The following is a 22,201-nucleotide window of genomic DNA, read 5'->3' as shown; positions in this document are numbered from 1 at the left end:
AAAGTAGATTAATACCATAACATGTTATTTTAAAATGTATAATAATAATAAAAATAATAATAATAAATTCTTTATTTAAAGAGGGTAAACACAGTTAGTTACAATTACTAATCTTCCCTGAGACCCTCATATATGATACAAGTAAAAAATAATAATAAGACAACAAAAAAAGAAGAAGAAAAAGCAAACATACAACATATTAACACAATGATATAGACATGATAGTTCAATGTACATGTACCATAATAATAACATATAAAACAGTAACAGATTACATGTAGTAAATAGATATGATATACAAATCAAAATCATACATAGTAATAGTACAATCATTTCAAGACTGAATATTTAGTCCATGTCTGTGCATGGATGTCTTTAGGTATATATTTTAATTATTTTTTCATTTATAGAATTTGTTGTTATCTGTAATGCTATACTTTACAACACTCTATTTTATTAATTGTTTAAGGGTCAGAAAAAATATAAAGGTTGATTTAATTTTCAGACTGATTTTTCATACCTTTCTCTTGCATTGTGAAATGTAGAAAACTTAAATATTTGTTTTGTTCTTTATTATATAGCTATTGTTGAGCAGCCAAAAGAACAAAGCCAAGAGAATCCAGAGGAAGATACCAGGAAAAATCTGGCATTTCTGTTGGAGAAAGTTGAAGGCTGTTCTGTAAGTCATTGCTTTGTTTATCATGCTTATAGAACACATTTCTATCAAATACTGTAAATTCAGAAATTATTGCATGCATTTATTATTGCGATTTTTGTAAAATTGACAAATATGCAGGGTTTCTGCTGGCGGTCACCATTTTCGCAATTTGCGAAAAAATAATAATTGTGGCGATAAAAATTCATCATTTGCGAAAGAATATATATAACAATTTATTTTCCTCCATCTTGTTTATTTACTTTTTTCGAGTTTCTCAGACTTTACCCGATCAGACAATACTCGGAATTCACCTTGACGTCATTAAGATTAGGACAGAAAATCAATAATTAGCTGATTGCATTTTATACCTATCAACAACAATTTGACTAATTGATAAAGGTGTTAATTGAATTGTTTGACAAAATGATATGGTTAAATGGCTTCTGCTAAATGTCACATACAGAATTTATTTACCACTTTGCGATGCACATGTTTGAAGCAAACTTTTGATGTCTCCTCTCCTTTTAAAGATAGTTTAGAAAAGAAAGCTGTTGTTGTGACGAAAAATGTCCAAAAGCAAGAAAAATCTCTGATTTAAAACTTTAATTATCCTTTGACTTTCATATAGGTAATTGAGAAGGGAGACTACTTTAAAGTTGTTTGAGTGACACAAGTGTTTCAAGCATAGTTTTACGTCTCAACTTTTTCATTTACGATGGTCAAGAAAAGAAAACTGTCGTTATGAAGAAATCTATCCAAAAGGTTGGGAACAACCCCTGGAATGAGAGTAACCCTTCAATGTAATGACTACACATGAAATGAGGGATCAATTTCATGTGATAAAAGCTTTTGTTTTGTTGTAAAAACCACTTCTTAGTATAGTGGCCCCCTCATTTAGAAAAGTTTTCCCTTTTAAGTTAAAAAAAAATTGTTGTTTTAAGGTATATGTTTAGTGTTTATTCATTAGACTCTAAAATGGGTTTGAGAGAATAATCATAGACACAGTGGGTCAAAATCATCTTATTTAAGGGAAAGGGGAGGGGGGTTAGATAAAGGTAAATTTTTAACAAAAAATATATTTATGTTACTTGGCGAAAAATATATTGTTTTGGCGAAAGAGGTGGCGAAAAAAATAATTGAACCAGGGGAAACACTGCAAATATGTGAGATTATTATTTGGATGACAGGAAAATCTGCATACACATATATGTATCAGATATAAGAATGTGAGTTCTTATTATTGCCATACTCACTCAGTCGCATTATTCGCATTAATAAAAATCTTGCAATAATTTCTGAATTTACAGTAAAGTTATACCAAGTTAATTTACACACAATTTAAAAAAAAAAGGACATAAAAACTACCACTTGATAAAATTATGATAAAAACTAGTAGTTAAAAAAATGATAAAAGGTGTCAACATTCTGTTTTCAGTGAAAGACCTGTTATATCTATTTAACTAAATTTTCTTTTGATTGTACTGACTGATAAGTTTTTTTCTCAGCACAGTAGAGTGAACTTAGGGCACGACACACATGCCATTTTTGATGAAATTAACAACATTATCATAGGTCAAACAGCAATAAACAGATTATCATTGGTTATTTCAACTTAATTCGTACTAGCTCAAGCAAGAAAATCAGTCTCGTTGAGATGTCCACTGATTTGTGTATTTAAAAAAATATTTCAGGTAGAAAGTGACAAAATCTTTTTTGAATGATTTGTTATTTATTGACAGAGTGTAACAGAAGTTCCAGGACGACATTTGATACACAATGGAGACTTGGCTGAGCTGGATGCTGAATCATTCACACAAATACAGAAAGTCCATGCCTTCCTACTGAATGATAGTCTGATGATAGCTACATGGCTTCCTAATAGGTATATATATATATAAAATTAAAAGATGTGGTATTATCGCCAATGAAACAACTAACCACCATAGACCCATTATATCCACATTATATGGCATATATAAATAAAAGATGATGTGAGATAGGTAGTAATAGATCATATATTCACATATGAATATTTAAGAAAATGTGGGATAAATGTTATTTTAGACTTCAACCCAATGCCACATAAATATCCAATGAACATTAATCCACAGTAAAAAGTCAACAAAGGAAGACAAATATCTTATGTCAAGAGTACGAAAGAGATATGAATAAATTAAACGAAAACTATCAAAGTTACATGGAATAGGGAATATAAGCTTTATATGATGGAGGCTATGATTTGCTACCAAATTCAATGTCTGTATATTTTTAGATGATAAAAGTTTGTTTTGATAGAAATTACACTTTCTTGTTTTTTTTTCAGGAGAGGTCCTGTAAGGTACAGGTTCCAAGGTCTATATGAGTTTGACATTTTAGCTATAGTTAATGTAAATTTATTTTCAGGAGAGGTCCTGTAAGGTACAGGTTCCAGGGACTATATGAGTTGGACAGTCTTGCTATAGTTAATGTTAGAGATGCTGGACCTATAAAGAATGCATTTAAGATTCTGATGTTTCCTGATGCTAAGATGTATCAGGCTGATGGAGCTAAAGCAAAGGTTCGTGTAATTAGTAATAATGTAAACATATTTTATTAATTAAATTCAGGTTAAGTAATGTACACAAATTGGCATTTACATATGATTACAAGTGAATTATTAATAGGATCCAGAAAAAAGCTGTTAGCTTATATCATTCTGTTTCCTAGTTCAAAATAAGAACATTTCATATTGTAATACTCAAGGAGTAAAATTTAAAAAAATTAACAATGTTACACTATATATATATAGCTAGATGGAAACAAACAAAACATATAATCAAGTTGTGAACACAAAAGAGTAAAAAAATTATACAGGGGAAATACAATAATGAAGTGTATGTTTCTGAACAGACACAATTATTTGAGATATAAGTATAACTTGTTGAACAAGATGTTTGTAATCATATGACAAATCTTTTGCTACTGAGTATAAATGTTTGAACTGCCAAGAATATTTCAATGTTTAGTTCGTAGCTGAAGTCTGTTGAACCGTGAAGCAAAATTTCTTCCGACTAGAAATGTATGATATTGATATTATAAAAATGCTGTTCACGCATGATGTGACATTGGGGGAAGTGCAACAAGTTATGTGCTGTTGTTTCTATAGCACCACATAAACAAACTGGTGAGGCCACCATAGAATTTCCATCAGATCTGGATTTTCATATTGAATTTAAAACTGCTCAAATGATTTAATTCACAACAAAGCTCAAGGTTTTAAAATATTTAGGAAAAGATTACACGATACAAATATTCTAAATTCCAAAATATTATTTTGTTGTAGAGGCATTGGTTAGACATACTAGAAGAAACAAAGAAAGCTAAAGCTTCCAGAGACAAACAAAAGAAAGAGGCAGCTATACTGTTAGCTGAACAACAGGCACATACCCCAGAGGAGGAGAGAAAATGTAAGGCTATAGTCTATACATGTATACATATTAAAGACTGCATGCTTTTTTTTGCCTTTTTAACTTTTTTGGATTCGAGCGTCACTGTTGAGTCTTTTGTAGTCGAAACGCGTGTCTAGCGTATATACTAAATTTAGTCCTGGTATCTATGATGAGTTTATTTCCTCTAAATGTCTTTTGGTTTTAATTAACATTAGGTTGCTGTTTCATTGTTTTGACTGTTTATTTATATAAAGAAAACTGAGTGATGTATTGCATTATTCAAAATGTTTAAACAAATACCAAATATTTGGGTTTTTCAGAATCAGTTTTTCCAACTTAAACATTTGAGGGGAGATTACTTTTTCTCTTTTAGTAATAAAAATTATACTGTACTGATAAGGAAATTTAAATTCTTTAAGTCCAGTTAAACTAAATTTGAACCTCAAACTAATTGCAACAGAAAATGTTTTAATTCTTATCTATAGCATTAAACCCCAAATATACACAGAAAAAAGTCTCATTAAATCTGACTTGAGGAAAACTCAAATTTTGCATTTTTAATTTCTTATTGAAATTAACATTGGAAGGGGAGATAACTCTGCAAAAATGAGGTTTTTTTTATGTCAGTTTTTGGTTGATTTTCTTAAAATCATGTAAAATATGATACTTTGATGGGGTTATTAGTTCATATTCGACTATATTATATAATCTTCTGCACATGACATGTACAAAAACCGAAGTGTTATGGGTATTTTAATTTTTTTTGGCACATTTTTCTTAAAAGAAATTGCAAATTTATGGCTTTGTGACCATTTTGAAAAAAATAATGTGAATATTTGGTATTATACAATAATTGTATATATCTGTAAATTATATTTGTTCACCAAAGATCTACCTTGTTTAAAATAACTAAACCACAAAAAGAAGAATATATCCTTAATTATAATTTTATTCAATTTGAGATTCTTTACCTTGACATGCTGAAAAGTCTAATAATGGTCAACTAATGAATTATGAAATCTAGGTTGTAGCTTGATAAAAGATATGAAAACACCTTTAAAATTGTTTGTTATACTCTTAAGACGGCTAAAATATCAAGAATCAATACATTCTGCTGAACAAAAGTCGTAAAGTGATAATTTTGAATAAATTTTATTGAAACATTGAAACATTTTATTTCACTAAAGGCCTCACATGAGGCATGATAGTACAACAATATAACAAATAAGATATAATGCATGAACAAACATATTTACAAATGCATGAATAAATCGGAAGGTAAATATCATTTGTAAATTGACATTACAATTTAACAGAACTTGGCTAAGCCAACAAGAACAAATTTATCTTTGCTGTTCATTAAATTAGAGAAACTCATAGTATTTTTAACTTCACAAATATCTGCAGGCAAAAATTTCAGCCTTTCAGCATTAAAGAAAGTACAATCATATATATAATGAAATTCATCTCCTAGCACATTGCTGTTACATAAATCACATATTCTTTCTGATCAATCAATGCTATAAAATCTACCACATTCAATAGGTAACCTATGATTACTGCACCTATATTTACACAAATTCATTCTTAGATCAAAAGGCAATGTAGTTAAATAATCTTCAAAACCAAATTCAGACTTGTACATTCTATAATTTAAACATTTTGAGGTATTAAATATCTGAGCCTTCCATTCATTTACAAATAAATTGTGGTAATACTGTTTCACATTTATAGACAACTGACAATTTGTATCTATATATATATTGATTATTCCAGGCATTAATAAAACCACATTCAAATAAAATATCTTTTACACAATTCAACCACTCTACCATTAACAAAGAACAGTTCTAAACTTCTACATAGTTCTAATAATTTTTTGCCATATTTATCAACCTTATGCTTATCTTGAGACTGTCTTACAACAGGGATACCACATTCCTCTAATATATGTAAATTATTAACAAGACTTTGCTCAATATTTGGCACATTACAAAAGTCAAGAATATTATTATCAATGTCAACATATTCATTACAGTTACTACAATGTGCATTGAAATCACCAAGTAAACAAACTTGTAAATCTGATTCATTGATATGTCTGCCTTTTTGCAGAGTTATCTCCCATATCAATGCAAATATCCATATGAATTTTAAAATCATGATTTTAAGTTTTCCTCAAGTTAGATTTATTGGACTTTTTTTCTGTGTATTTTTGGTGTATAATGCTAAAGATTGAAACTTAAAAATCTTCTGTTGCAGTTACTTACAAGGTTAGGGTCAAATTTACGTTAGATTGACTGGACTATTAACTTGTTAGGCCAAAATAAATAAATAGTGTGTTTCCTATTTCACCCTGAAAAAAATTAGGTAGGGTAGGTAGGTAAAACATTTTATTTTATGAAAACTTTTTTATTTTTTTCTATCGATGACAGCAGAAATATTTGCCTTATTAAATCTATGGAAAAAATTGTAGATTAATAGGACATGATTTTTTTTCCTTCTCTAGTATAAACTGTTGTGGGACCATCCAGAGAAATATTAAAGAATAAAAGTAGACATGGTGCCGGGGCAGATTCATTTATAAATGAACATGAATCATACACCATGTCTGCCTACTGGGGAAAGCTTTCTATTTCTCGTTACACATTGTCTGCCCCCTTGCCGTCATTAACTCAAACAGTCAAATGCTTAAAAGCATTAACATCCGTTTATGTTGCGTCCTGAGAACAATTTTTTACAACAAAAAAGTTACATTTGTAAGAACATTTTTTACAACAAAAGCTGGATTGACTTTAGCAGTAAATTGATCTCATTTTACTCTGTAATAAATTAATTGTCAATTTAATAACCAGCAGAATTAGATACAGTCTGTCCATCCTGAAACGATTCTGACTGTTGGTTGCTTGTACTTGTGCAAAGAAGTTGAGCAAAATGCGCCAACTTCGTATTTTTTTTTGTCTATATGTCCATCATGGTGTTCTCCAAAAAGATTCATCATATCGTAATTATCCGGAATTAATATCATTATAATTTGTAACCATGTCATCACATTTCGCATATTTGACAGCTAATACGCAGCACGGTTGTCAGAAAAGCCATGCTTGTTTATTTAAAATATTGGTTCTTGAAACGCTTTACTTGTCCATATTGGTCATTGCTATCAAACATTTTAAAGATCTGTAGTTTTCTAAATGAAAAGTTGGATCCGGACAGACCAAAAAATCGGGATTTTTAATAAAAAAAATTATTTTTGTCAATAAAATGTTTAGGGTCGGCATCAAAAAGGGAGGTAGGGTCGGGAAACCGGAAACACACTATTAATTTATTTTGGCCTTACAAGAAAACAAGTTTGGTGTCACTTTTTTTGTATTTTCTTAAAACATATAAAAAATCCTATCGTCTCATATTTCATTTAAAATTCTGGTAATTTTAAACCACTTGTAGCTAGAAAAAGTGCACAGTGACTCTTACTTTTATGATATTTTTGAAAAAAAAGCATAATATAATCTTCATTTTGGCCAAGTACACGAAAATTCTATCTGAGGAAATATATGCCTATGATCTACCATAAAAGCTAAAAATATTACTTGATGATAAATTAAAAAAACCAAGGGATAGATATGTGGTATCTGTCATTCAAAAATTCAATACACTGCAAAAACCATGCAAAGAGCAAAAGGACAGTGCTATTATAATGCTTAAAGTCACAGTGAGGCTTTCAACTTTGGCCCAAAAAAACTCCCACCTAGCTGCAAGTTTAAGAGGGCCCAAGCACCCTTCTCTGTGTGAATTACAAATTCTGAGGGACTCATGGATAATACTAAGTAATTAAGAAAGGGCATATTTTGTTGCATAATATTTCATTCTATACTAATTATCGGTATTCTGAATTTTTGTTTTACATTATTTCTTCTCTTTTATTAGCATTTCCAATTGAGGATGATAGTGAAACAATGGTTGCCATAGAGACAGATTGTTTAAATGCTGATTGGATACAAGAACTTCCAGAAGATCTAGATATGTGTATAGCACAAAGAGATTTTGAAGGAGCAGTAGATTTAGTAGAGAAAGGTATTGGTTACTGTGTATATATATTAATGTCAAGCCTGTAATATTTATGATGTGGAAGCCACACATAATGATCGTAAGTTATGGTGTCATCAATATTTAGGTGCAGTGTACATGGTGTATGGTTTAAGTTTTTTTGGACATTAATAATTTTGTCAAACTTTTATCAATTCTTTTGAATATATAGATATTGAATTAAAATTCTTGACATAAAATGGCTTATTTTTTTTTACTAAATGAAAAATGAGCAACAGTCTTATTTTTCAAAGATATTTTATCCACAGTCATATCTTTATGCACAACATTTTTAGTAATCATGGTAATGAATAAGGCTAGAGGTCTTGGTTAGATATTAATCACAGTTTTATGTCTACAGATTTTTTTTAAAAGCAGGACAGTTTGAAGCCTAAATTTAAAATGTAAGACAAAATACTGATATAAAGTTACCACAAAGTGGCAATATTATACACTTGCCTTTAAATTTTAATTGCTATAAATATAATTTTTGTATTTCAGTAAATGAACATTTAAAAGACTGTCCAAAAGTACCAGTAGTTAAGGAATTCAGGTATTTACAGAGATAAAGATATACCTTTGTGACATCAACCCATTGATACAAATAACCTCAACATGCAGCTATTTATACAATGTGACATGCTCTAGATAACACTGCATTAAAAGATGAGAGGATTTTTTTTAAGTTGGGATAACTTTACTTTTGTTCGATCTGATTGTTTATATACAAAACTAACGAAAATCTCAAAAGTGGTAAATGAATTTAATAGAGATAGTCCAGCATAAATTTGACCCTAACCTTGAAGTAATTGCAACACAAGATTTTTAAATTTTTATCTTTAGCATTATACCCCAAATATACACAGAAAAAAGTCCGATAAAAATCTAACTTTAGGAAAACTCTAAATTTACGATTTTAAAATTCCTATGGAGAGTTTCATTGATAAGGGAGATAACTCTGCAAAAACGGCAGAAATCTATACTATTAAACGAGAAGACCTCATTTTGGGTGTCGCTTCTCCTCCTTCCACAATAAATTAATCATCATGCCTCTGTGTCCTATAGGTAACATGTATAGTCGCATTTGTCATCCATTCTTATGATCATTCAGTTGGGGTTATTTTGGGATAAAAACGCATAAGAATGCGTCCGGATATTTTCCCGTCATTGGACAAAACTGTAAGTCAGATTAGACTTCCGGTTTGTGTTTTTCTGCACTTTGAACATACAAAGACTATGAATAAAGTATATAAATTTGCTTTCTGCTGTCCTTTTGAGTTCTAGCATGTATCATCCTTTCTTAACGTGTTTCAGTTTGGGTTATTTTGGGTGGACGAAAATGAATAACATTTGCTATTTACTATCAATTAGTTTACAGTGGCGGATCCAGAACTTTTCATAAGGGAGGGGGGCACTGACTGACCTAAAAGGGGGGGGGGCGTTCCTCTCATGCTTCAGTGATTCCCCATATAATCAACAAATTTTTTCAACGAAAATGGGGGCAGGGCCTCCAGGCCCCTATGGGATCCGCCTATGGTTTATAATCAACGGCGGTCACTGCAGATATATTTCTGTACATACTTACATACATTTACTATGAATAACTGTATTTGTTGAATTTTTTTATAAATTCCTTTTCTGTACCTTGAACATACAAAGACTATGAATAAGTATATAAATTTGCTTTCTGCTATCATTTTGAGTTCTAGCCTGTATCATACTTGCTTAACATGTTTCAGTTTGGGTTATTTTGAGGAAAACGAAAATGAATAATATTTGCTATTTACTATCAATAAGTTTACAGTGGCGGATCCAGAACTTTTCATAAGGGAGGGGGCACTGACTGACCTAAAAGGAGGGGGGCGTTTCTCGCATGCTTCAGTGATTCCCCATATAATCAACAAAAATTTTTCAACACCCCGCCTGGGATCCGCCTATGGTTTTCTATCAACGGCGGTCACTGCGGATATATTTCTGTATACATACATTTACTATGAATAACTGTATTTGTTATAATTTACTATAAATTCCAATGGTTATCTTGGGGGGGGGGGGGGGGGGGGGGCTCTTTACTATTCATGGCGTTCACTGATGTATATATATATATATATATATATATATATATATGTAAGTACCTTTGACTTTTGATACCTCTCCTGATATTCTCTGTATAGTAATTAAAGTATATATGCATTTTCATAGAGTACAGATAAACAGAAGGTATACAAATCGGTATTTGGAAAATAGGGGGAGGGCAAAAAAATGTGCCCTGTCCCTAAGTACCTTTGACTTTTGATATCTCTCCTGAAATTCTCCAGTCAGTATATTCTTTTTACAGTTTACATACGCTCTATTTCCCCGCAATTTCGCGGGTGTGTTCTAGTATCAATAAAAATTGATACAAAATTCTAACTTGACAGCTTCTATTCAACAGTATGTATTGATTCTTGATATTTTAGCCGTCTTTAGAGTATTACAAACAACTCTAAAGGTGTTTTCATATCTTTTATTAAGCTACAACCTAGATTTCATAATTCATTAGTTTTTTCTATTTATTAGATTTTTCAGCATGTTAAAGTAAAGAATCTCAAATTGAATAAAACTGATTAAGCATATATATATTCTTCTTTTTGTGGTTTAAAGTTTTTTTGAACAAGGTAGATGCTGAACAAATATAATTTACAGATATTAACATTAATTAACAATACCAAATATTCACATAATTTTTTGGAATGTTCACTAAGCAATACATTTGTCAAAAAATGTGCAAAAAAAATAAAAAATACCCATAACAATTCGGTTTTCTACATTTCATGAGCAGAAGATTATATAATATAGACATTAGTTAAATACAAACTTATAACCCAATCAAAGTATCATACTCTACGTGAATTTTTTAAAAATCAACAAAAAACTGACAAAAAACACTCATTTTTGCAGAGTTATCTCCCTTTCCAAAGTTAATTTCCATAAGAAATTAAAAATGCTAATTTTGAGTTTTTCTCAAGTTAGATTTTAGGGGACTTTTTTCTAGGTATATATGGGGCTTAATGCTATAGATTATAGCTAAAACATTTTCTGTTGCAATTAGTTTGAGGTTCAAACTCAGTTTGACTGGACTAAGATTGTCAAAGATCTTCAATCAATTCCAAATTTTTCAAGTAAGAAAACTTGAATATTTTAAAGGACACAACTGATCAGACTCATGTTGCATTACGGTAAGTCAGTGGCTCTTTTCTAAAAATAATCATACAACAATAATTGATCGTTATTCTAAAATAAACATGATTGCTAAATACCAAATATGTTCACATAATCATAGATTGCCATTCATATTGCTCATGTCTCAAAGAGATCTTACTTCACTTTTGGGGTCATATTTTAATAACCCTAGTTCATAAATTTTTCTTGCTGATCATATTTTAAATGTGTTACTGGTTAAAATGTGTATGCACTTGAGAAGGACAGGAGCCTGTAATTTTAGTGGCTAAATGTAACCCCATGACTGTCATTCATCATCCGGAGACAGATTTTTTTATATGAAGTGTAAATTAACAGATTGGATTCATCATACTCATAAGGATTCAGAAAAAAGATGAACATGACTCTTCAAGAAATCTTTTGTTTTAATGTATAAAACCACAAGTAAGGTTATCTTTTTTATGAGGAACCGTTTGGTTGGTGAGGTGTATTGTACTGCCCAATATTTTAGGATTTTCCAGTCAATTACTTTACCTACAAATGTAAATGTTAAATGTATAAATATGATACTTTCTATATATAAACCATAGTACAACTGTTGCAGTGATATGAAATCAGCAGTCTTCAAAAGCAGCATGCATGTAGGTTTCATGTTTCATCTCAATTTCAGATCCAGAATAGACAACCGAATCAAACAATTGACAGAGGGTCTCATGGGTGAATTACAGGTATCCCCAGAGAGGTCCCTGAGGGGAGGACCTAGAGCTGCCAGGAGAGCTGTTACACAACTGATCAGACTAGGGAAGTCAGCTCAGGTTTGTCAATACATATCTGTACAATAGAGGGTCTGATGGGGGGATTACAGGTATCACCAGAGAGGTCCCTGAGGGCGTGGGCCTAGAGCTGCCAGGAGAGCTGTTACACAACTAATCAGACTAGGGAAGTCAGCTCAGGTTTGTCAATACATATCTATACAAATACCCATACTGTTTCTAAAATTTCTTTATTTGGGACACATTGAAAACAGTTCATAATGAATTTCACTAAAGAGTTATATACATAGGAAGATGTGGAATGATTACCAATGAGACAACTGTCCATCAGACCAAATATTTAACCCAGATTTTATTAACTCTGGCGCTCTGTATGGCCTTCAACAAGGATCAAAACCCATGTAACATTGTAGAAGAAGTATGTTTTCACAGATCAGCATCAATTGAAATGAAAGGTATATTAAGAATGTTAAATGTTAGATTTTGAAGAAGTCAACCAAATTTTAAATTACTAACATTTTAATAGAGAATGAATGCATAGAAAAAGAAAGAGTTTTACATATATGTCAATGAGACAGCTACTCACAACACAAAAGATATGAGACATCTCTAGGTCAAAATACTTTCTCTTGAAAAAATGAGTCTATATTTTGTATAAAAAAAACACCAAAGTTTTACAGAACAATAAAACAATTAAATGACATAAAAAATTTGGTGCACACTGAATAAGGCGCGTAGCGGGTTTTTTAACAGTGTGCACCACATTTTTTATGTTATTTGGAATAGACAGAAAAAATATTACAGTCATTTCTTATAATTTAATTCTAAATTCTAAATTCCATTTTAAACCGTAGAAAACCATGAAAAAACGTTGATAACGTCACGGTCACATGACTAAATTATGTCTATGGGCTGATAACAAAATAACAATTAGAAGACGCGTTACATCCAAAGTTAAATATTATTATATAGCTAATTTGAATATAAAAGAATGGCTTAAATAAAAAGGATAAAATTGATTAAAAAAATATTTTGTTTTCCAGGCATGTGATTTATTCTTGAAGAACCGTAGTGCTATCATCAAGTACAACATTCGTCAGTTAAAGTTTGAAGGAGCAACGACCCTGTACATTAGGAGATTATGTGATGTGTTCTTCCCATGTCTGTCAGAGACGGGCAAGGAGTTTACAAAGGCATTCCAAGATCATTATGGTTGTATGTCTGGTAAGATTATGTGATGTGTACTTCCCATGTCTGTCAGAGACGGGCAAGGAGTTTACAAAGGCATTCCAAGATCATTATGGTTGTATGTCTGGTAAGATTATGTGACGTGTACTTCCCATGTCTGTCAGAGACGGGCAAGGAGTTTACAAAGGCATTCCAAGATCATTATGGTTGTATGTCTGGTAAGATTATGTGATGTGTACTTCCCATGTCTGTCAGAGACGGGCAAGGAGTTTACAAAGGCATTCCAAGATCATTATGGTTGTATGTCTGGTAAGATTATGTGATGTGTACTTCCCATGTCTGTCAGAGACGGGCAAGGAGTTTACAAAGGCATTCCAAGATCATTATGGTTGTATGTCTGGTAAGATTATGTGACGTGTACTTCCCATGTCTATCAGAGACGGGCAAGGAGTTTACAAAGGCATTCCAAGATCATTATGGTTGTATGTCTGGTAAGATTATGTGACATGTACTTCCCATGTCTGTCAGAGACGGGCAAGGCGTTTACTAAGGCATTCCAAGATTATTACGGTTGTATGTCTGGTAAGGGAAGGAAAACATGTTGTATAAAATTTATGTAACACCATTATCATATTGTCGTTCAACATTTCTTTTTATGCCCCCACCAGCGTGTCTGTATGTCCATCTGTACGTCCTGAGGTTGGTTTCGGTTCTAAGTTTGAAATTGGGGGTCGTCACTTTTACTGTTCTTGAGTTATGTCCCTTTATAAACATAGAAATTGCTGTTATTCATCTCCCTTTCTTTAACTTTAGTTTGCCTCATCCAAATGTTAGGAAACTTATACACAATGCTTGTTTCAACAAAATGCAGATCAAAATTTAATTTTGGTGGTGCCTTTTTCATGTTTTTTACAAATGGAAAAATTACTGAATTTTTCGTCTCTGTTATCTAACTTAAGGGCATACGATACAGTTACAGGGGAGGTAATGACATTGCTAATGTAAATTGTTATTTTCGCGACGTCAAACTGTGACATACCGGGAAAAGATGCATTTTTCAACTGATTTTTATCATTCAAACTGATTTAATTTGAAAACGAGTGCATGGACCCCTATTTTTCAAAACGATATTTTGTTTCATTTTGCAAGGTGATTATGTGAACCAAATTTTATAAAACTGTAAATAGTGCAATTTTTTTTAATGTTGATAAATATACAGCAAAAAATTATTCATGACCATTTGATAAATATGAGTTATTTCTGAATAAAAAATGCATAAGTTTTTAGGATACTTATAAAATACAGAAGTTACAAATTATTTAACAAAAAACAATTTGTGTTTATCCTTTATGGTGACTTGAATAACACCGATATCACTCAGATTACAATTCTACCTTGACAGGTAAGTTTGTATTTAGCCTATAAAATACTTATTTAGCCTTGAGAATTGAAAGGTCAGTTTATCCCATTCATACAATAGAAGTTTACCTATAAGGGTCAGAATGGGGTTTACAGAATAGAGAATAAATGTAATAGCATCAAAAAATAGAGAATAGAGAAAATGAACAACAAAATAAAGAATAGAGAATAATGCAGTGCAAAAGTATAAAGAATAAATGTGCAAAATAAAAAGGAAACTTAGGTAACTGTAATGCAATACCGATAATATAATGATCAATGTGCATAATTGATAAATAATCTTGTAACAGAAAGACTATATAGTAAAATCATTTTCATGAGAATTTGCTTTACAGAATGATAGTTATTTTTAAGGCTATTAAAAGAAAAATGCCCTAAAAATTTAAAGAATACAGATATTAAAAAACCCATGCAGGTCCTCATGTCATTTACATTGTCAAAATATAGGACACATCTAGTCAAACTGGTTTTAAACTAGACATCTAGTCAAACTGGTTTGGTATAACTGACTGTTTCTTGCCCTAGATGTCTATTTCACAGTGACCTTATGTGTTTGTGCTAAGAGTACATTGTACTGTCAAACTCATTGATTTTCTGTTGGGACATGACCTACATTGTAAACATGCAAAATAGTTGCTTGAGATTTCAACTGATATTAGTATAATAAATTAAAATTTGGAATATTATATCCTGGTTGATGATGGGTTTTTTTGGGACCAAGATGTTTTCTTCATTCTTGTTCACATTATGATTATTTTAACCTTCAACATTGTTCAATGCACATTTAAAGTTAGAAAAAATTTCAGCTCTCATTTAAAATATTTTGCAACTTAATAATAATCTGTCAGATTTGGTGTAAACAAAAAACAAGACCCTGCAAGCATAGTCTATTTCTATAACAGTCAAGCAGATAGTTTTTTTTTATATCTGAAAAAAAACTACCATGTAAAGAAATATGCAATTGAAAGGCCTAAAATAACCCCTAAATTCAACATTAACAGATTTTTAACAATTAAATCAAGATGCACAAAGTTTTAAGTATTGGTCAGAATAAAGGGTTCTTTAGTACTTTAACAATATCACAATAACAATAAAGTGACCTTAATTTTGGACAAGGTAAATGGCATGAAGCCAAATTTATCAACTCTATTGTATGAATGGGAAACTGACCTTTCAATTCTCAAGGCTAAATAAGTATTTTATAGGCTAAATACAAACTTACCGGTCAAGGTAGAATTGTAATCTGAGTGATACTGGTGTTATTCAAGTCACCATAAAACAAGTTATGGCTTTCTTTCGATAGGGAAATTACGGCCACAAAACCGAATTTTGAACAAATATACAAAATTTCGACTTCATTTAACTCAAAAAGTAGCACATGAAGGTATATTTTTTATTACATATTTGATTTAATCAGGCACAAAATAGCCTACTTGTATATGGAAATTTTCATCAAACTTTAAATACGTGAACAAAACTGTATTGTATGCCCTTAAGTTAGCCTCAACCAAATGTTATAATACTTATACATAATAGTTATACCACAAAACTGAGATCAAGTACAAACTTGGGTAGCATCACTTTTACTGTTTTTCAGTTATGCTCCTTTATAACTTTATATATGCAAGCCGGGGCATCATCTATGTCTAAAGGACACATTCCCCATTTATAACTTTATATGATATGCAAGCAGGGGCATCATATATGTCTAAAGGACACATTCCCCATTTATAACTTTATATATGCAAGCTGGGGCATCATCTATGTCTAAAGGACACATTCCCCATTTATAACTTTATATGATATGCAAGCGGGGGCATCATCTATGTCTAAAGGACACATTCCCCATTTATAACTTTATATGATATGCAAGCAGGGGCATCATATATGTCTAAAGGACACATTCCCCATTTATAACTTTATATATGCAAGCTGGGGCATCATATATGTCTAAAGGACACATTCCCCATTTATAACTTCATATGATATGCAAGCGGGGGCATCATATATGTCTAATGGACACATTCCCCATTTATAACTTTAAATGATATGCAAGCGGGGGCATCATCTATGTCTAAAGGACACATTCCCCATTTATAACTTTATATGATATGCAAGCGGGGGCATCATCTATGTCTAATGGACACATTCCCCATTTATAACTTTATATGATATGCAAGCGGGGGCATCATCTATGTCTAAAGGACACATTCCCCATTTATAACTTTATATGATATGCAAGCAGGGGCATCATCTATGTATAAAGGACACATTCCCCATTTATAACTTTATATGATATGCAAGCGGGGGCATCATCTATGTCTAAAGGACACATTCCCCATTTATAACTTTATATGATATGCAAGCTGGGGCATCATCTATGTCTAAAGGACACATTCCCCATTTATAACTTTATATGATATGCAAGCGGGGGCATCATCTCTGTCTAAAGGACACATTCCCCATTTATAACTTTATATGATATGCAAGCAGGGGCATCATATATGTCTAATGGACACATTCCCCATTTATAACTTTATATGATATGCAAGCGGGGGCATCATCTATGTCTAAAGGACACATTCCCCATTTATAACTTTATATGATATGCAAGCGGGGGCATCATCTATGTCTAAAGGACACATTCCCAATTTATAACTTTATATGATATGCAAACTGGGGCATCATATATGTCTAAAGGACACATTCCCCATTTATAACTTTATATGATATGCAAGCGGGGGCATCATCTATGTCTAAAGGACACATTCCCCATTTATAACTTTATATGATATGCAAGCGGGGGCATCATCTATGTCTAAAGGACACATTCCCCATTTATAACTTTATATGATATGCAAGCGGGGGCATCATCTATGTCTAAAGGACACATTCCCAATTTATAACTTTATATGATATGCAAGCGGGGGCATCATCTATGTCTAAAGGACACATTCCCCATTTATAACTTTATATGATATGCAAGCTGGGGCATCATCTATGTCTAAAGGACACATTCCCCATTTATAACTTTATATGATATGCAAGCGGGGGCATCATCTCTGTCTAAAGGACACATTCCCCATTTATAACTTTATATGATATGCAAGCAGGGGCATCATTTATGTCTAATGGACACATTCCCCATTTATAACTTTATATGATATGCAAGCGGGGGCATCATCTATGTCTAAAGGACACATTCCCCATTTATAACTTTATATGATATGCAAGCAGGGGCATCATATATGTCTAATGGACACATTCCCCATTTATAACTTTATATGATATGCAAGCGGGGGCATCATCTATGTCTAAAGGACACATACCCCATTTATAACTTTATATGATATGCAAGCGGGGGCATCATCTATGTCTAAAGGACACATTCCCCATTTATAACTTATTTAATTAAAGTAAAATGCTGAAAGCTTTGACAAAACCTAGAAAACAAATGTCCATGAACAATTAATACCATTTAATGATATTTGTTATGTAATATTTGCTGTAGCAGTTCTGGTGTCAATCAATTAGGATTATCCAATACATTTGAAAGGAGACATTTTTAAATCAAACCTATGTCTTATATATTTGTAGCATTTGTGGTGTGGGCCAAGGAAGAGTTAGAAATGTGTGTCAATACATTCAATAGACATGTATTTGGTGGCAAGTCAACGTTAACAGTTATATCAGAATGTGTACAGACAGCCAGACAACATTGTGACGAACAGGTACCGATTATTTAGTATCAGTATATAGCTATTAGAGGGGCAAAAGGGGGGTATCTGCACGGAAAAACCTGAAATAAAATTGCCATTTAACGATGAATGAACAATTAAAAATGTTTTGCACCTTGAACTTATTACCGATTTCACGAAACACAGCAAATAACGAACCTGTTTTACAGACGACATGAAATCAAAATGGCAAAACATGTTGCACGAAAATAACCCTTTACCACCCTCTTAATAAATGAAGTATTTAGATAATCAATATAGACTGTTAATTCAAATTTTATTGCAAGTTTTTTTTTCGCATTTAGAACTTATAATTTAAGGAACTTCTATTTCGTGACAGACATTATTTATAATTTACCACCAAAAGTATATAGATAAAAAAGTGTAATACAGATATAAAAAAATGTAAGAGACACAATGAGTAAGTTGTGGGGATTGCAGTTACTGAATGCCATCTCTATTCTATATTTTTAGCTATGTAGTATTGGTTTTGATGTATCATTTGTGTTTGAGGACACGATAACACCAGAGTTGGAGAGAGTTGTTCAAGAAAATAGAGACCAGATGATTGAAGGAATAAAATATAGGGGGAATGTAAGTTTCTTTATATCAGGAAATAAAAATATAACTTGGAAAAAGGTTGCTTGCCAATGAAACATTATCCACAGAACAAAGTACAAATATGTGAAAAATAACAGGTCACCATATGGCTTTCAACAATGAGCAAAATCTGAACCTTAAAGTAAGCTAATAAAGACACAAACTGATGAAGGATAACGTCTAAACTAAATGGGTACAAACATGGGTAAGTCACAGATATATTAAATAACTACTAGTAATTAGATAACACCTACTCCAAGATAGATCCAAGTGAGAGGAACAGAAGGTATTCAAATAGAAAACTTTGTAATTAGATAACACCTACTCCAAGATAGATCCAAGTTAGAGGAACAGAAGATATTCAAATAGACAACTTTGTAATTAGATAACACCTACTCCAAGATAGATCCAAGTAAGAGGATCAGAAGATATTCAAATAGACAACTTTGTAATTAGATAACACTTACTCCAAGATAGATCCAAGTGAGAGGAACGGAAGATATTCAAATAGAAAACTTTGAGTTATGTCCTTCACTGAAAAAAATTGTCAGATATGTGTGCCTTAATGACATCATTTACCAGATTAAGGGAAAGCCTGTATCCCTGCACTATTAACCATCATCAAGTGTCCTAGTGATCTTTATTGTGCAGGATATACTAGAAATAATGTTTTTTCCGTAGTTACTAAATCTTAATTCGGTAATGACAGCAGTGCTGAATTCTGATTATCAATAATATTTGATTTGAATTTTGGTGTTTTAACACCATTTTTAAGCACCGCTTTAAGGCTATTTCTTGGCGGCTAGTTTTTATTGGTGGAGGAAGCCAGAGTGCCCGGAGAAAACTGACAGTCCTAGTCAATTGAGATTGGAGTCAAGTGCACCTGCACGAGTGGGATTCAAACACACAATCTCAGGGTTGACTGGCTAGTGATTACAATAGTAACTACTTAGACCACTCGGCCACTGATAATTTGCTGACTAATTCCTACCATATAGCATCATATTTTTCCAACCACTTGCTCTATTGGTGAACAGAAGTGACAATGCTCCTTAACATGAGGATGATGTTTAATGTATTTGACAGAAATGCTTCGAACTTGAAAGTTGTCTATCAATTATTTGTCAGTGTTTGCTTTTCCTTAGAATTTAATAAAATGACAATTTTATATTATACTTTTCATGCCCCCATGTGTTAAATCTAGAACAGCACTAAAATAACATTTGGTAATTTTACATAATCAAGTAACTATCATTTGTTACTGAAATATTGAAATATATATAGCTTCTGTAGATTATGTATTTGTTAGTTGATAATTTAAATAATATATATTAGTAAGATATATGTAGCTTCTTTTGTAGATGTCTATTTCATTCATTTATTTATTTTTTAACCCAGTACTCAATTTAAATACATGTTTTATTAGGATGATAAATGGAGGAAAATGAATCATTTGAAAGAGAAAGAGTGTAGCAGATTCCTGGAAGAGATGATGTCTGCTGGTCTGGATCTTAAACCTTATGTAGAAAGTAAGAATTCAATATTATTTTACACTGACGAGTTGCAGTTTAATTATTAAAAAACAACATTAACGTTACACCTGATGATCATCCCCCAAGTCAACTGCCTTCCAATTTATACCTATAGATTGATTGATTGATTAATTGATGTTTAATGCCCTTTCAACATTATTGGCTATGTCATGGCAGTCATTTTGTAATTGACAGGAAAACTAAACAAAAAAAAAACATGATGTAAATGTAGAAACTAGTAGTAATGTATTTGTATGATCAAAATTACCTTCTGAAATATGACCATGATGATTGTGTACAGAAACAACACATAGAATAGGTTTATAATTCAATTTAACCTTTAATTAAGGATCATCATACACTTTCGATTTTTATGCCCCACCTACTATAGTAGAAGCATTATATTTTGTGGTCTGTGAGTGTTCGTCTATCCAACCGTTGTTCGTTCATCCATCTGTCCCGTTCGAGGTTAAAGTTTTTGGTCAAAGTAGATTTTGATGAAGTTGAAGTCCAATCAACTTAAAACTTAGTACACTTGTTTCTTATGGTATGATCTTTCTAATTCTAATGCCAAATTAGTTTTTACACCCATTTCACAGTCCACTGAACATAGAAAATGATAATGCGAGTGGGGCATCCGTGTACTAGGGACACATTCTTGTTATATATCAATTTACCTAAAGCAAAAACTCTGTTAATATTAACAATTATTCAGTCAACTAAAGCTGCTTTATTTTAGAGAAATGTGAATTGAGCAAAAATCAGTTCAGTGAATATCATATCAATCATAATTTTCAATAAAACCTGTTTATTTTCAAATAATAACATAAAACTGATGCATGATTAGTTAAAAAGAAAGAAAATATAAAAAATGTAAAAATTGAATTTCATTTGTTATCATAATTTATTTTACAGAAATTGACATTGTCATCATGCTCGTCTCCCAAATTTTAAATAAATCACTAAAGCTTTTTAACGCATGTTACTGAATGCTGATATATTACTTGTGACATTTAAAAACTGTTATATCATTTGTAAATATTGTGTATTATGAAAGACTTTTTATATATCCATAGGTGACTGTTTTGTGGCACTTACGATGAATACAGCTCAGTTTGCCAAGATTTGTATGACAATGACAAGAGATTTGTTGACATTACACACCTTGGAGTTATCTCCCCTTATCACAGATACAATTACTGAGGTGTTTAAAGCACAACTGTTACACTTTGAAGATAGTTTGAAAAACCCAGATTTTAAAACAGAGGTAATCACAAATAAGTGTTACAAATAATCATATTTAGCTCAGTGGTGATTTGAATTTTCTTACTACAACTCTTGTTTCCTAGAATTGAGAAACTGTCAATAGACAAGATATAATACAATGCATGTGAAAACTTTGATAATTTGTTATTACAAAATTTTGATTCTATATGTTGTTCTAAATATCTGTAGAATCTTATGGTCTTCGTTCATTTTTCTCTTTGAAGAAAAAAATTATTACAGTATTCTAGTAAATAAAACTATTAGTAAATATATACAAATGAACATTTGTAATATACTCAAAAACAAAGGAACA

The 22,201-nt window shown here is 31.6% G+C and overlaps 1 protein-coding gene across 1 annotated transcript in view; it reads left to right on the top strand.

Moving 5' to 3' along the window:
* The window catches only part of LOC143057687 (exocyst complex component 8-like), a 35,297-nt gene that overhangs the window by 11,762 nt on the left and 1,334 nt on the right, over positions 1 to 22,201 (top strand). The window contains exons 4-15 of the mRNA XM_076231043.1: positions 582 to 679; positions 2,398 to 2,540; positions 3,062 to 3,215; positions 3,981 to 4,104; positions 8,014 to 8,160; positions 8,674 to 8,725; positions 12,044 to 12,188; positions 13,190 to 13,370; positions 18,351 to 18,484; positions 18,965 to 19,084; positions 20,517 to 20,619; positions 21,699 to 21,889. Coding sequence (XP_076087158.1) covers positions 582 to 679; positions 2,398 to 2,540; positions 3,062 to 3,215; positions 3,981 to 4,104; positions 8,014 to 8,160; positions 8,674 to 8,725; positions 12,044 to 12,188; positions 13,190 to 13,370; positions 18,351 to 18,484; positions 18,965 to 19,084; positions 20,517 to 20,619; positions 21,699 to 21,889 — 1,592 coding nt within the window. The remainder of the gene's footprint in view (positions 1 to 581; positions 680 to 2,397; positions 2,541 to 3,061; positions 3,216 to 3,980; positions 4,105 to 8,013; positions 8,161 to 8,673; positions 8,726 to 12,043; positions 12,189 to 13,189; positions 13,371 to 18,350; positions 18,485 to 18,964; positions 19,085 to 20,516; positions 20,620 to 21,698; positions 21,890 to 22,201) is intronic.

The sequence above is a fragment of the Mytilus galloprovincialis genome, chromosome 13 (assembly GCF_965363235.1).
Source record: "Mytilus galloprovincialis chromosome 13, xbMytGall1.hap1.1, whole genome shotgun sequence".
NCBI lineage: Eukaryota > Metazoa > Mollusca > Bivalvia > Mytilida > Mytilidae > Mytilus > Mytilus galloprovincialis.
This window is presented reverse-complemented; position numbering and strand designations above follow the sequence as displayed.